The sequence below is a fragment of the Kogia breviceps genome, chromosome 14 (assembly GCF_026419965.1).
Source record: "Kogia breviceps isolate mKogBre1 chromosome 14, mKogBre1 haplotype 1, whole genome shotgun sequence".
NCBI lineage: Eukaryota > Metazoa > Chordata > Mammalia > Artiodactyla > Physeteridae > Kogia > Kogia breviceps.
In genome coordinates, this window is record NC_081323.1 from 49,739,324 (window position 1) to 49,753,756 (window position 14,433).

General features: G+C 40.3%; 1 protein-coding gene across 7 annotated transcripts in view; it reads left to right on the top strand.

Moving 5' to 3' along the window:
• Window positions 1–14,433, top strand: part of RNF24 (ring finger protein 24) — a 145,934-nt gene that overhangs the window by 126,446 nt on the left and 5,055 nt on the right. For 6 of the 7 annotated variants that reach the window (XM_067013028.1, XM_067013026.1, XM_067013029.1 and 3 more), the window contains one exon: window positions 9,107–9,186. In XM_067013028.1, coding sequence (XP_066869129.1) covers window positions 9,107–9,186 — 80 coding nt within the window. Of the gene's footprint in view, window positions 1–7,383; window positions 8,970–9,106; window positions 9,187–14,433 lie in introns of those variants that run through there. The other variant, XM_067013033.1, reaches the window with a different exon arrangement.

Here is a 14,433-nt window from a genome sequence, read left to right on the forward strand (position 1 = left end):
TCTTTATTTTCAGACATGGAAAAAAATAGGGCTTATCTTGATCAGCTTAATAGAATATTTGAGGGTGAGGTCACATAAAAATCAATTTTGTGAAGACTTCTAAGAGTGTAAAATAACTCATTTTTAATAGGGATGGTGTCAGTGTAAGATTTCATAGCAGCAGGGATGCTGCTTGCTGTCCATGCTATACGAGTAGGAGATAGATATAAACAAGTTTTTCTACTCAAAATGAATTTGCACTAATTTCACTCTTGAAAATGTTCCCAGAAGTCCTTTCTTACCAATGGCACAAACAAGGAAGTGATTACTTCATGAAGGTGGGGGTTTGGGGAGGTGAGACAGAGGGATGGAATAGGGAAGAACATATAGGGAGAGATATGAACTCTTGGACTTGTCTAGAGATGGGGTTGCGTAGTTGGGGTGTTCACTATATTGTTATGCTTTCTAAGCTAAATACAGAAGTATGTGTGTATCCTGCTATGCTCCTTAAGACACGTAGTCTATAGTAATTCTTGTTTATTTTATTCCTTGTCTTGTCACTGATTTCAAATGCTCAGAGTTTTTATTTTTAATTTTAGGGCCCTTTCTCTTCCACCCTTTCTGAGTTTTTTAATTGGTGTTTAAAGCAAGGACTTGAAAAGCTACACATTGTAATATCTATGTTTTATATAGCATAACTGTGGTGAAGCTACATTACCAGTCTCTTCAAAGAGAGTTAATTTGTGAAGTTATTTGAATAATAATTTTAAAAATGATTTATATTATTGTTGAACACTTTGAAATCATCTACTGCTCCTTTGCTCATTTTTTTAAATATTTATTTATTTATTTGGTTGCACTGGGTGGGTCTTAGTTGAGGCAGGCGGGCTCCTTAGTTGCGGAACGCATGTGAGATCTAGTTTCCCTGACCAGGGATCAAACCCAGGCCCCCTGCATTGGGAGCTCAGAGTCTTAACCACTGTGCCACCAGGGAAGTCCCTCCTTTGTTCTTTCTGATATTTTTTATCAAAGAGTTGATATGGTACAGCATTTCAGAACTAACCTTGGATTAAACTCAAGCATCAAATACCGTTTGATTTTAAAATTTTTCCTAAAACAGTAATAGAAAGTGATCCTCTTCTGTTTGGAGTCTTTTTGATGACCATAAATGAAAAGATCTAATTCTGACATACATTAACAATACTGAATAACCATATTTGTCAGGAATAGAAGTCTTCCTTATGGATTTGACCCATTAGTTTAGAATCTTTATCCTGAATAAGTGAATTGTGTTGCATCATTACATATCAGTTAGTATCCCAACCGCACCCACTAATTCCAGTTTCGCTGTACCTGAGAAAACCTAACCTTGCTCTACAACTGTTTCCAGAGGCCAGTCATGTACTTTTCGCAGTTTGGTCCTTTTTGGATGCACTTCTTTGCACTGAAACTATTTTGTCAAACTTCTTTGTGTGGGTGCATTCCTGTAGCCTAATTATACAGTGATACATAGCTTGTTCCTGTGTAAGCACATGGGATTTCAATATGAATAATCTTATTAGTGAATAATTATAATAGTGGAAAATCAGAGACAAGCTAAATGTCCATCAGTAGTGTAAAAAATAAATAAAACATGATAGACTGGAAGATTATCCATCAAGAGAGGGAGGGAGGGAGGAAAAGAAGGAAACCTGATACAGTGATTCATACAGTGAGGCAAAATTAAGGAAATTAATTACGGCAGGCAAAATTAAGGAACAAGCTCCATCTATAAACACATCAACCTAGATAGATCTCTAATGGGATCTTGAAAAAGCAAGTTGCAAAATGATATAAATGTTTATATCATGTATGTAAACTAAGATAAACACATTTTTCATGGATTTATATGCATACTGCATAGTGTTTGAAAAGGATACATAATGATCACACAGAGGAGGAGAGAAGAGGGAAACGATTAGGGGAAGTTGGTCAAAAGGGATGTCAATTTTATATATAATGTTCTTAATTTTAAAGAAGGAAAGTAAGTTAATATATCATTTAAAAAATACAGTTGAGGAATTCCCTGGACGTCCAGTGGTTAGGACTCCATGCTGTCACTGCCAAGGGCCCAGGTTCAATCCCTGATCAGGGAACTAAGATCCCACAAGCCACGTGGCAAAAAAAATCTAAAAAGTACAGTTGACCCTTGAACAACATGGGTTTGAACTGCACAGGTCCACTTATAGGCAGATTTTTTTCAATAGTGAATACTACAGTATTACACGGTCTGTGGTTGTTTGAATCTGTGGATGATCCCACATGCCGTGTGGTGTGGCCAAAAGTTATTAAAAATAAATAAATAAATAGCATCTGATGGAGTCTTGGTATCAAGAGAAACAGAAAGGTGCCATGGAAGCTGTGACACACTGGGGCATGCAAGGTCCTGTGTTAAAGAAGTTGTCAGCACTCAGCTCAGCTCTAGCTAATTGTTACCACAGGGGAATATAGGCTATTACCAACTATTGCCGGATCTGGGTTTTTTTTTAAGAGAAGCCTGAGAGCCTTGACATTAGTCTGTGATCTGCTTGTCATTTGCATTTAGTCTTTGATTTGTTCACCACAGTGTCCCCAGCTCTGGTTATGGTGAATGGTTGCTTTCTCCACTTAATTTCTTTTACACCTTTATCAAAAATCAAATGGCCAGGGGCTTCCCTGGTGGCGCAGTGGTTGAGAATCCGCCTGCCAACGCAGGGGACACGGGTTCGTGCCCGGGTCCGGGAAGATCCCACATGCCGCGGAGCGGCTGGGCCCGTGAGCCATGGCCGTTGAGCCTGTGCATCCGGAGTCTGTGCTCCGCAACGGGAAAGGCCACAACAGTGAGAGGCCCGCGTACTGCAAAAAAAAAAAAAAAAAAAAAAAAAAAATCAAATGGCCATATTTTTGTGCGTCTATTTCCGGATTCTCTATTCCGTTCCATTGATTTCTGTGCCTATGTCCCTTCACCAATACCACAGTCTTGATTACTGTATTTTTATAGCAAGTCTTAAAATCAGGTAATATGATTCCTCCAACTTTATTCTTCTTTTCCAAAACTGTTTTAGCTAGTCTGGTTCCTTTGCTCTTCCATGTAAATTGTAACAGAAGCTTGTCTATCTGTACACACACAAACAACAACAACAAAAATCCTGCTGGGATCTTGACTAGTATTGCATTAAATATATAAATAAGGGGAAAATTGGTATCTTTACCATGTTGAGTTTTCTAATCTGTAAACACATTATGTCTTTATATTTGAAGTGAGTGTTTTTATAGACAGCATATAGTTAGGTCATGTTTTTAAATCCACCCTGCCAACCTGTCTTTTAATTGATGTGTTTAGACCATTTATGTTCAATGCAATTATTGATGTGTTTGAAATTAGGTCTACTCTTTTACTATTTATCTTCCGCTTTTCCCCCTTTCTTATTCCTTTGTTTCCTCCTACCTTCTTTTGGGTTATTTGAACATTTTTAGTATTTTATCTATTGTGATTTTATCTTTTTGTATAATTTTCTAGTGGTTACTTACGGATTACAAAATAAATACCCAGAATCAATTTTTTAGCACTTCATTTGTAATGTAGAAACTTTATCACCATATAGATCCCTTTACTTTTACCCCTTTATACAGTAAGTGTCATATTACACCTATATACATTGAAAATGGCATCAGACAATATTACATTTTTTACTTTTAACCATCAGATATATTTTAAAGAATTCAGGAGGGGACAAATAGTTTGTTATATTTATCTGGATATTTACCGTTTCTGTTGCTCTTAATTCCCAATGCTCCAAGTTTCCTTCTTATGTCATTTTCCTTCTATGTGATGAACCTCCTTTAGCAATTCTTTTAGAGCAGATCTACTGGCTATGAATTCTATTAGTTTGCCTTCATCTGAGAATGTCTTTATTTCACCTTTATTCCTGGGTTATTTCTTTTCCTTCAGCGCTTTTAAAATGTTGTGCCACTTCCTTCTGACCTCCATGGTTTCTGATGAGAAATTCATAGTCATTCGAATCATTAATCTCCTATCCATAATGTGTCATTTTTCTCTGGCTGCTTTCAAGATTTTTTTCTATGTCTTTAGTTTTCAGCAATTTGATTATGATACGTCTCAGCATGGATTTCTTTGGATTTTTCCTGTTTGGAGTTTACTCAGCTTCATAAATATGTAGGTTTGTCTTTCGCCAAGCTTGGGAAGTTTTCAGCCATTATTTCTTCAAATATTTTTTCTGTACTGTATTCTTTCTATCCTGCCACACTCCCAGAGAAGACCTCATCTACCTGCTGTGGCCATGTGGGCCAATCAGAACCCTGAGCCCACATCTACAGTACAGTACAGTGATACAGCCATCCATGTAGCTTCTAAATTTGAACATGTTTGGGTCCATCCCCTCTTCTGTCAGGGTGATATTGCCTATACATACAGAAACAAAAGGAGAACCTGCTCCCTCCTGCATCTCAGCAGCAGGTGGGATCCTAGCTGCACAAGGACCAGGAAAAGACATCTTTAGGTCAGTTTTCCTGGATCAGGCAGAGAGTGGGTGAGGAGTCATGTGGCAGACATGCTATGGCCCTGCTCTTCCCTACTTTCCACAAGAAGAGACTGTAGGAAGGTAACCCCATTGGAGTTGTCCCCCTGTGTAAAATGAAGCTAGGAACATCTTTTCCTTCTCCTCACCTCCCCACAAGCTCATTCCCTTCCCTTTCGTCCAGTGAGGAGGGGGTCTGGGGGTACAAGTTTTGCCATATCCCTTTCTGATGTGGAGGAGATGTAAACCCTCTCAGTCTTTCTAGGATTACTGATCAATCTTCTTATAAATCACATTACTCAAATTAATTTTAAAATTATAATATGAGGGCTTCCAGAGTGGCACAGTGGTTGAGAGTCCGCCTGCCGATGCAGGGGACGCAGGTTCGTGCCCCGGTCTGGGAAGATCCCACATGCCGCGGAGCGGCTGGGCCCGTGAGCCATGACCCCTGAGCCTGAGTGTCCGGAGCCTGTGCTGCACAACAGTGAGAGGCCCGCGTACCACAAAAAAAATAAAATTAAAAATTAAAAAAAAATTATAATATGAATACTTAGAGCCCAACTGAGTTTCGTCCCTCAGTTTAAACTGTAAAACTTGTTTTACAAAAATAGTTTAAAAAATATAAAACCAAAGCATGTATAGGGAGCTGACAGTATACAGGACCCTAGAGATTGAGTGGGCAAAGTATAGTCCCTCCCTGCCCTCAAGGAGCACTGGTCCCACAGGAAAGAAAGTCATAAGCCAGTGAGGCAAGGACAGTAAAGGGCTGAGCACACGAACACATGAGGGCCATGGAACGGACATCCCACTGCACTTCAGTTTGGAACAAGAAAGTCAGAACTTTCCTGGGCAGCACAATCATGTTTAGAGTGCTTTCACAGCTTTTAAAGATTCCAACCTTAAATGACATGTCTGAAGTTCGGGAATGCTGCCTTTGCAAAAGATATGATTATCCTCATAACTATTCAAGGAATGGTAAAATAGTGTTCACTACCACCATCAAAGAATGATTGTATATTTAAAAGAAAATCATTTTGGCTAAATTCCCTGAGCTGTGGGTCATTTTCATTGTGTGACATTGTCTTCCCCACATGACTCTCCACTCCCTAGCTTGCATTTTAAGGTAAATTTATAGACTGTGTCAACCCCTTGAAAATTGTCAAATCCTTCCTTCTTGGTCATTTTAGGGATCACGCACTCTGTGAATACTAGAAAATTAGGCTTCTTTCCAGTATATATGCCATGGTCACTAAAAGCCATTTTCCCCCTGACATTTGTTTTATTTATGGGTATAATCTCAGTGTAAAGAAAATGGAATCATGTATATAAGGTGGCAAAATTACCAAGATGTCTGTTTCTTCATATAATTTATCTTAGGAGCAAGGGAACTGACACTTTAAAAAATTTAGGTGAGGTAAGTATTATTCCTTATTTTGCTTTTGTAAAAATTGAGGTTTAAGAAAGTTGAGGAAAATGGGCATGTCCTCTAGCTTCTGAGTGTGGAGAAAGAAGGTGACCCTATCTTTCTGAGTCTGGAGCCTTCACATTATGATGCCCCTACTGCACTCACAAACTTGAAGCTTCTGCTGTTCCTCAAGCTGCAAAAAATTACTTTGAAATGCCGTGATCCAGCTTCCTTTTGTTCTCCGCAGATGCCATCAATAACATGTAAAACAAATAAACTCAAGTATCTATAGACTGACCAATCAGTAAATGTATGTCTTAGCCCTGTTTCTGACAGGGCTGATAGGATCTATTCTTTGACTTCAAAAAATGCAGAGTGATGGGAATGTTTCCTATCCTCATTCTGTGAGGCCAGTATTGCCCTAATATCAAGACCGGTCAATGACATCATAAAAAAAGAAAACTCCAAACCAATATTCCTTATGAATATAGTTGTAAAAATCCTCAACAAAATACTAGCAAACCAAATTCAGCAGCATATAAAGAGGATTATATATCATAACTAAATGGAATTTATCCCAGGAATACAAGGTTGGTTCAACAAAGGAAAATGAGTCAATGTAATACCCCCTATTGACAGAATAAAGGAGTAGGGAGAACACATGACCACCTCGATGCAGAAAAAGCATTTGACAAAATTCAACATTCTTTTATAATACTCAGTAAACTAGAAGCAGAAGGGAACTTCTGCAACTTGATAAAGATTTCTATGAAAAACCCACAACTGGGCTTCCCTGGTGGCGTAGTGGTTAAGAATCCACCTGCCAAGGGCTTCCCTGGTGGCGCAGTGGTTGAGAGTCCGCCTGCCGATGCAGGGGACATGGGTTCAAGCCCTGGTCCAGGAAGATCCCACATGCTGTGGAGCAACTAAGCCTATGCGCCACAACTACTGAGCCTGCACTCTAGAGACCCCAAGCCACAACTACTGAGCCTGTGCTCTGCAACGAGAAGCCACCACAGTGAGAGGCCCACGCACCGCAATGAAGAGTAGCACAGGCTCACCACAACTAGAGAAAGCCCACGCGCAGCAACAAAGGCCCAAAGCAGCCAATAAATAAATAAATAAATAAATAAATAAATAAATAATTTTTAAAAACAAACCAAAAAACCCCCACAACTAACATCATACTTAATGAAAGACTGAAAGCTTTTCCTCTTAAGGGGAAACAAGACAAGGATGCCTACTCTTATCACTTTTATTCAACATTGTACTGGAGGGGTCTAGGCAGAGCAGTTAGGCAAGAAAAAGTAATCAAAGGCATCCAGATTGGAAAGAAAGAAGTAAAGCTATATTTTCAGATATGATTTTGTAAACACAGAAACCCCTAAAGAATCCAACAAAAATCACAAGATAAATGAGTTCCCTTTCATTCCCCCTTTACAGATGGGAAGCAGAAGCCAAAAAAAGATCATCCCAAGGCTGGAACCGCTAGTTTCTCATTTTACCCAGAGCTTGTTCTTAACCTTCCTCCAGAAAACAAAAATGAACTTGAAAATAGTACTCCCATCACTAAATTTAAACGTGAATAAAAACAACTGGTATTGGTAGACTGCCTTACTGCCTCCTCAGGACTGCCCCCAACCTGAGGTGATGACAGTCCCAGGCAGGGGGTTGGGGGTATGTAGTATCCTCACTCTACAAAGCAACAGAGCATGAGAGGCATCATGATGGCAGAAGTCACACAGCTTGTGTGTCCGACCCAAGGCCAGCCATCTGTCCTGCCTTCCTCCCTGCTCTCCTGCTGTCTCAGCAGTAATGCCAAATCTGATAAGACAGTTATCCATGCTCCTCCTCCTGTGAAGATCTTGTCTTCTGTATACACAAGGCCCTGAGAGCTCCCTGGGGAAGGGTGTTGGAAGACCAACAGCCACAGCACTGGCCACGGGACACCAAGAGCCACGTGTCCTGTCACATAACCTAAGAATACTGGGTTACGTGTTGTAGGTTAAGAAACAGATGACAGGGAGGCACGTCAGCAGTCTGGACAAGAAATGGTGATGGTTGAACCAGAATCCCTGGAGATGGACAGAGAAGCAAGCAGGGAGGAGTTCAAGCTTTGGGCACATGAAAGTGTAACAGACCTGGGTCCCCAGCCAGACCGGCCACTCACCTCAGGCAACATGGTTACCGCTCTGAGTTTCTGTTTCCCCATTTGTAAAGTGAGTAAATGGGATGATACTTGGTGTCCCTGGGCACCGGTAAGTGCCCAAGAAGTAGTGGTTGGAACCCAGCATCTGGCTTTGAAGAAGGCTTCTTTCCAAGCAGTGGAGCCTAGCCACCTGTCAGAGCAATCCTTCTCCATCTGCACATTTTCATAAGGTTAAATTCAGTGACTCTTGAATAACTTTTTATAAGACAAAGACAGACACTGACAGAAGGACAGTGCCAAAGTAAGGGGTCCCAGGAACTACAAGAAGCATACTACTGCAGGCTGTGCCATGGTTTATAGTTTCCACGTTATGAAAACCGGAGAAAGGAGAGCCCCAGGGCCTACCCCAGGGTGCGAGCAGTCCCTTCAGGGGCCCTGCTGCTGAGCAGGCAGAGCATTCCCTGCAGTTAAGTCAGCCCCTTGGCACAGCACAGAAAATTACATTATGCTCAGTCTATCTGGTGAGAATAAACCTAAGTCAGACTCTTCTGATGGACTGAAGTAAAGGAACCTGCCTCTTGCTTTCTGTCTTCTCCCATCTGCCCTCCATCTTGAAGACACATGACAGGAAGAACAGGAGATTCTTCTTCAGAAGACCTTGAGCCTGTTTCTTTCACTTAAAGAGTTGTGGGGGCTTCCCTGGTGGCGCAGTGGTTGAGAATCCACCTGCCGATGCAGGGGACATGGGTTCGTGCCCCAGCCTAGGAAGATCCCACGTGCCGCGGAGCGGCTGGGCCCGTGAGCCATGGCTGCTGAGCCTGCGCGTCTGGAGACTGTGCTACGCAACGGGAGAGGCCACAACAGTGAGAGGCCCGCATACAACAACAACAACAAAAAAAAGAGTTGTGGAACATTGGAAGTCCCTTCAAATGGCTGGGCCTCAGGGGCCTGCACTTTACATTGGCCTGGGAGAGTCCTTAGCAAATACTTTGCCTCATCTGTGAATCTGTCTTTCAGCTCTGTGCAGTGTGCCTAGAAGACTTCAAGCCTCGAGATGAGTTGGGGATTTGTCCATGTAAGCATGCCTTCCACAGAAAGTAAGTATTGGTGTGGAATTATTTAAGAGGACCTGAGTTTGAGGCACAATGACCAACTCACTTGTAGGCTTGGGGCAGTGCCAGACAAGCGTGATGGCTTCATGACTGGTTTATAATGCAGAAAGCTGAAAGCACCCTACAGGCTATTTTCTGTGTGTATGTGTCTGTGTGTGTCTGACATTAGGAGGGATCAGGGTGGTGGAACGTGAATACCAAGGCCGGACTTCAGGCACAGCGCCAGACAAGCCCACACCTCCTTGGAGCCCAGGCTATAAAGAGCTGTTTTACTGGAACTTTCCAATGAGAGTTTCCTTTCTTAAAAACTTATTTTAATCAAAACCATAGTTATTTTATTTTATTTTTTAACATCTTTATTGCAGTATAATTGCTTTACAATAGTGTTAGTTTCTGCATTACAACAAAGTGAATCAGTTATACATACACATATGTTCCCATATCTCTTCCCTCTTACATCTCCCCCCCTCCGATCCTCCCTATCCCACCCCTCTAGGTGGTCACAAACCACCTAGCTGACCTCCCTGTGCCATGTGGCTGCTTCCCACTAGCTATCCACCCTACATTTAGTAGTGTATATATGTCCACACCACTCTCTCACTTTGTCACAGCTTACCCATCCCCCCTGCCATATCCTCAAGGCTATGCTCTAGTAGGTCTGTATTTTATTCCCATCCTACACCTAGGCTCTTCATGACATTTTTTTTCTTAGATTCCATATATATGTGTTAGCATACGGTATTCGTTTTTCTCCTTCTGACTTACTTCACTCTGTATGACTGACTCCAAGTCCATCCACCTCACTACAAATAACAGTTTCATTTCATTTTATGGCTGAGTAATATTCCGTTGTATATTTGTGCCACATCTTCTTTATCCATTCATCTGTTGATGGACACTTAGGTTGCTTCCATGTCCTGGCTATTGTAAATAGAGCTGCAATGAACATTGTGGTACATGACTCTTTTTGAATTATGATTTTCTCAGGGTATATGCCCAGTAGTGGGATTGCTGGGTCGTATGGTAGTTCTATTTGTAGTTTTTTAAGGAACCTCCATACTGTTCTCCATAGTGGCTGTATCAATTTACATTCCCACCAACAGTGCAAGAGTGTACGCTTTTCTCCACACCGTCTCCAGCATTTATTGTTTCTAGATTTTTTGATGATGGCCATTCTGACCAGTGTGAGATGATATCTCATTGTAGTTTTGATTTGCATTTCTCTAATGATTAATGATGTTGAGCATTCTTTCATGCGTTTGTTGGCAATCTGTATATCTTCTTTGGAGAAATGTCTATTTAGGTCTTCTGCCCATTTTTGGATTGGGTTGTTTGTTTTTTTGTTATTGAGCTGCATGAGTTGCTTATAAATTTTGGAGATTAATTCTTTGTCAGTTGCTTCATTTGCAACTATTTTCTCCCATTCTGAGGGTTGTCTTTTGGTCTTATTTCTGGTATTCTTTGCTGTGCAAAAGCTTTTAAGTTTCATTAGGTCCCATTTGTTTATTTTTGTTTTTTTTTTCCATTTCTCTAGGAGGTGGGTCAAAAAGGATTTTGCTTGTGTTCTGCCTATGTTTTCCTCTAAGAGTTTCATAGTGTCTGGCCTTACGTTTATGTCTTTAATCCATTTTGAGTTTACTTTTGTGTATGGTGTTAAGCAGTGTTCTATTTTCATACTTTTACATACTTTTACATGGACAGGGGTCCAGCTTTCCCAGCACCACTTATTAAAGAGGCTGTCTTTTCTCCACTGTATATTCTTACCTCCTTTATCAAAGATAAGGTGACCATATGTACATGGGTTTATCTCTGGGCTTTCTATCCTGTTCCATTGATCTATATTTCTGTTTTTCTGCCAGTACCATACTGTGTTGATTACTGTAGCTTTGTAGTATAGTCTGAAGTCAGGGAGCCTGATTCCTCCAGCTCCATTTTTTGTTCTCAAGATTGCTTCGGCTATTTGGGGTCTTTTGTGTTTCCATACAAATTGTGAAATTTTTTGTTCTAGTTCTGTGAAAAATGCCAGTGGTAGTTTGATAGGGATTGCATTGAATCTGTAGATTGCTTTGGGTAGTAAGAGTCATTTTCACAATGTTGATTCTTCCAATCCAAGAAAATGGTATATCTCTCCATCTATTTGTATCATCTTTAATTTCTTTCATCAGTATCTTATAATTTTCTGCATACAGGTCTTTTCTCTCCTTAGGTAGGTTTATTCCCAGATATTTTATTCTTTTCGTGGCAATGGTAAATGGGAGTGTTTTCTTAATTTCACTCTCAGATTTTTCATCATTAGTGTATAGGAATGTCAGAGATTTCTGTGCATTAATTTTGTATCCTGCTACTTTACCAAATTCATTGATTAGCTCTAGTAGTTTTCTGGTAGCATCCTTAGGATTCTCTATGTATCTGCAAACAGAGACAGCTTTACTTCTTCTTTTCCTATTTGGATTCCTTTTATTTCTTTTTCTTCTCTGATTGTTGTGGCTAGAACTTCCAAAACTATGTAGAATAAGAGTGGTGAGAGTGGGCAACCTTGTCTTGTTCCTGATCTTAGTGGAAATGGTTTCAGCTTTTCACCATTGAGAATGATGCTGGCTGTGGGTTTGTCATATATGGCCTTTATTATGTTGAGGAATGTTCCCTCTATGCCTACTTTCTGCAGGGTTTTTATCATAAATGGGTGTTGAACTTTGTCAAAAGATTTCTCTACATCTATTGAGATGATCATATGGTTTTTCTCCTTCTGTTTGTTGATATGGTGTATCACATTGATTGATTTGCGTATATTGAAGAATCCTTGCATTCCTGGAATAAACCCCACTTGATCATGGTGTATAATCCTTTAATGTGCTGTTGGATTCTGTTTGCTAGTATTTTCTTGAGAATTTTTGCATCTATATTCATCAGTGATATTGGCCTATAGTTTTCTTTCTTTGTGACATCTTTGTCTGGTTTTGGTATCAGAGTGATGGGCCTCGTAGAATGAGTTTGGGAGTGTTCCTTCATCTGCTATCTTTTGGAAAAGTTTGAGAAGGATAGGTGTTAGCTCTTCTCTAAATGTTTGATAGAATATGCCTGTGAAGCCATCTGGTCTGGGCTTCTGTTTGTTGAAAGATTTTTCATCACAGTTTCAATTTCAGTGCTTGTGATTGATCTGTGCATATTTTCTATTTCTTCCTGGTTCAGTATCGGCAGGTTGTGCATTTCTAAGAATTTGTCCATTTCTTCCAGGTTGTCCATTTTATTGGAATAGAGTTGCTGGTAGTAATCTCATAATCTTTTGTATTTCTGCAGTGTCAGTTGTTACTTCTCTTTTTCCATTTCTAATTCTATTGATTTGAGTCTTCTCCCTTTTTTTCTTGATAATTCTGGCTAATGGTTTGTCAATTTTATTTATCTTCTCAAAGAACAAGCTTTTCGTTTTATTGATCTTTGCTATCGTTTCATTTCTTTTTCATTTATTTCTGATCTGATCTTTATGATTTCTTTCCTTCTACTAAATTTGGGGGTTTTTTGTTTTTCTTTCTCTAATTGCTTTAGGTGCAAGGTTACGTTGTTTATTCGAGATGTTTCCTGTTTCTTAAGGTAGGACTGTATTGCTATAAACTTCCCTCTTAGAATTGCTTTTCCTGCATCCCATAGGTTTTGGGTCATCGTGTCTCCATTGTCATTAGCTTCTAGGTATTTTTTGATTTCCTCTTTGATTTATTCAGTGATCACTTCTTTATTAACTAGTGTATTGTTTAGCCTCCATATGTTTGTATTTTTTACAGACCTTTTGCTGTAATTGATATCTAGTCTCATAGCATTGTGGTCAGAAAAGATACTTGATACAATTTCAATTTTCTTAAATTTACCAAGGCTTGATTTGTGACCCGAGATATGATCTATCCTGAAGAATGTTCCATGAGCACTTGAGAAAAATGTGTATTCTGTTGTTTCTGGATGGAATGTCCTATAAATATCAATTAAGTCCATCTTGTTTAATGTATCATTTAAAACTTGTGTTTCCTTATTTTCATTTTGGATGATCTGTCCATTGGTGAAAGTGGGGTGTTAAAGTCCCCTGCTGTCGATGTTACTGTCGATTTCCCCTTTTTTTTTTTTTTTTTTTTTTGTGGTACGCGGGCCTCTCACTGTTGTGGCCTCTCCCGTTGCGGGGCACAGGCTCCGGATGCGCAGGCTCAGCGGCCATGGCTCACGGGCCCAGCTGCTCCGCGGCATGTGGGATCTTCCCGGACCGGGGCACGAACCCGTATCCCCTGCATCGGCAGGCGGATTCTCAACCACTATTTCCCCTTTTATGGCTGTTAGTATTTGCCTTATGTATTGAGGTGCTCCTATGTTGGGTGCATAAATATTTACAATTGTTATATCTTCTTCATGGATCGATCCCTTGATGATTATGTAGTGTACTTCTTTGTCTCTTGTAATAGTCTTTAAAGCCTATTTTTTCTGATATGAGAATTGCTACTCCAGCTTTCTTCTGATTTCCATTTGCATGGAATATCTTTTTCCATTCCCTCACTTTCAGTCTGTATGTGTCCCTAGGTCTGAAGTGGGTCTCTTGTAGACAGCATATATATGGGTCTTGTTTTTGTATCCATTCAGCCAGTCTGTGTCTTTTGGTGGGAGCATTTAATCCATTTACATTTAAGGTAATTATCGATATGTATGTTCCTATTCCCATTTACTTAATTGTTTCAGGTTTGCTCTTGTAGGTCTTTTCCTTCTCTTGTGTTTCTTGCCTAGAGAAGTTCCTTTAGCATTTGTTGTAGAGCTGGTTTGGTGGTGCTGAATTCTCTTAGCTTTTGCTTGTCTGTAAAGGTTTTAATTTCTCCATCAAATCTGAATGAGATCCTTGCTGGGTAGAGTAATCTTGGTTGTAGGTTTTTCTCCTTCATCACTTTAAATATGTCCTGCCACTCCCTTCTGGCTTGCAGAGTTTCTGCTGAAAGATCAGCTGTTAACCTTATGGGGATTCCCTTGTGTGTTATTTGTTTTTCCCTTGCTGCTTTTAATATGCTTTCTTTGTATTTAATTTTTTTTTTTTTTTTTTTTTTTTTTTTTGCAGTAGGCAGGCCTCTCACTGTTGTGGCCTCTCCCGTTGCAGAGCACAGGCTCCGGGCGTGCTGGCTCAGTGGCCATGGCTCACAGGCCCAGCCGCTCCACGGCATGTGGGATCTTCCTGGACCGGGGCACGAACCCGCGTCCCCTGCATCAGCAGGC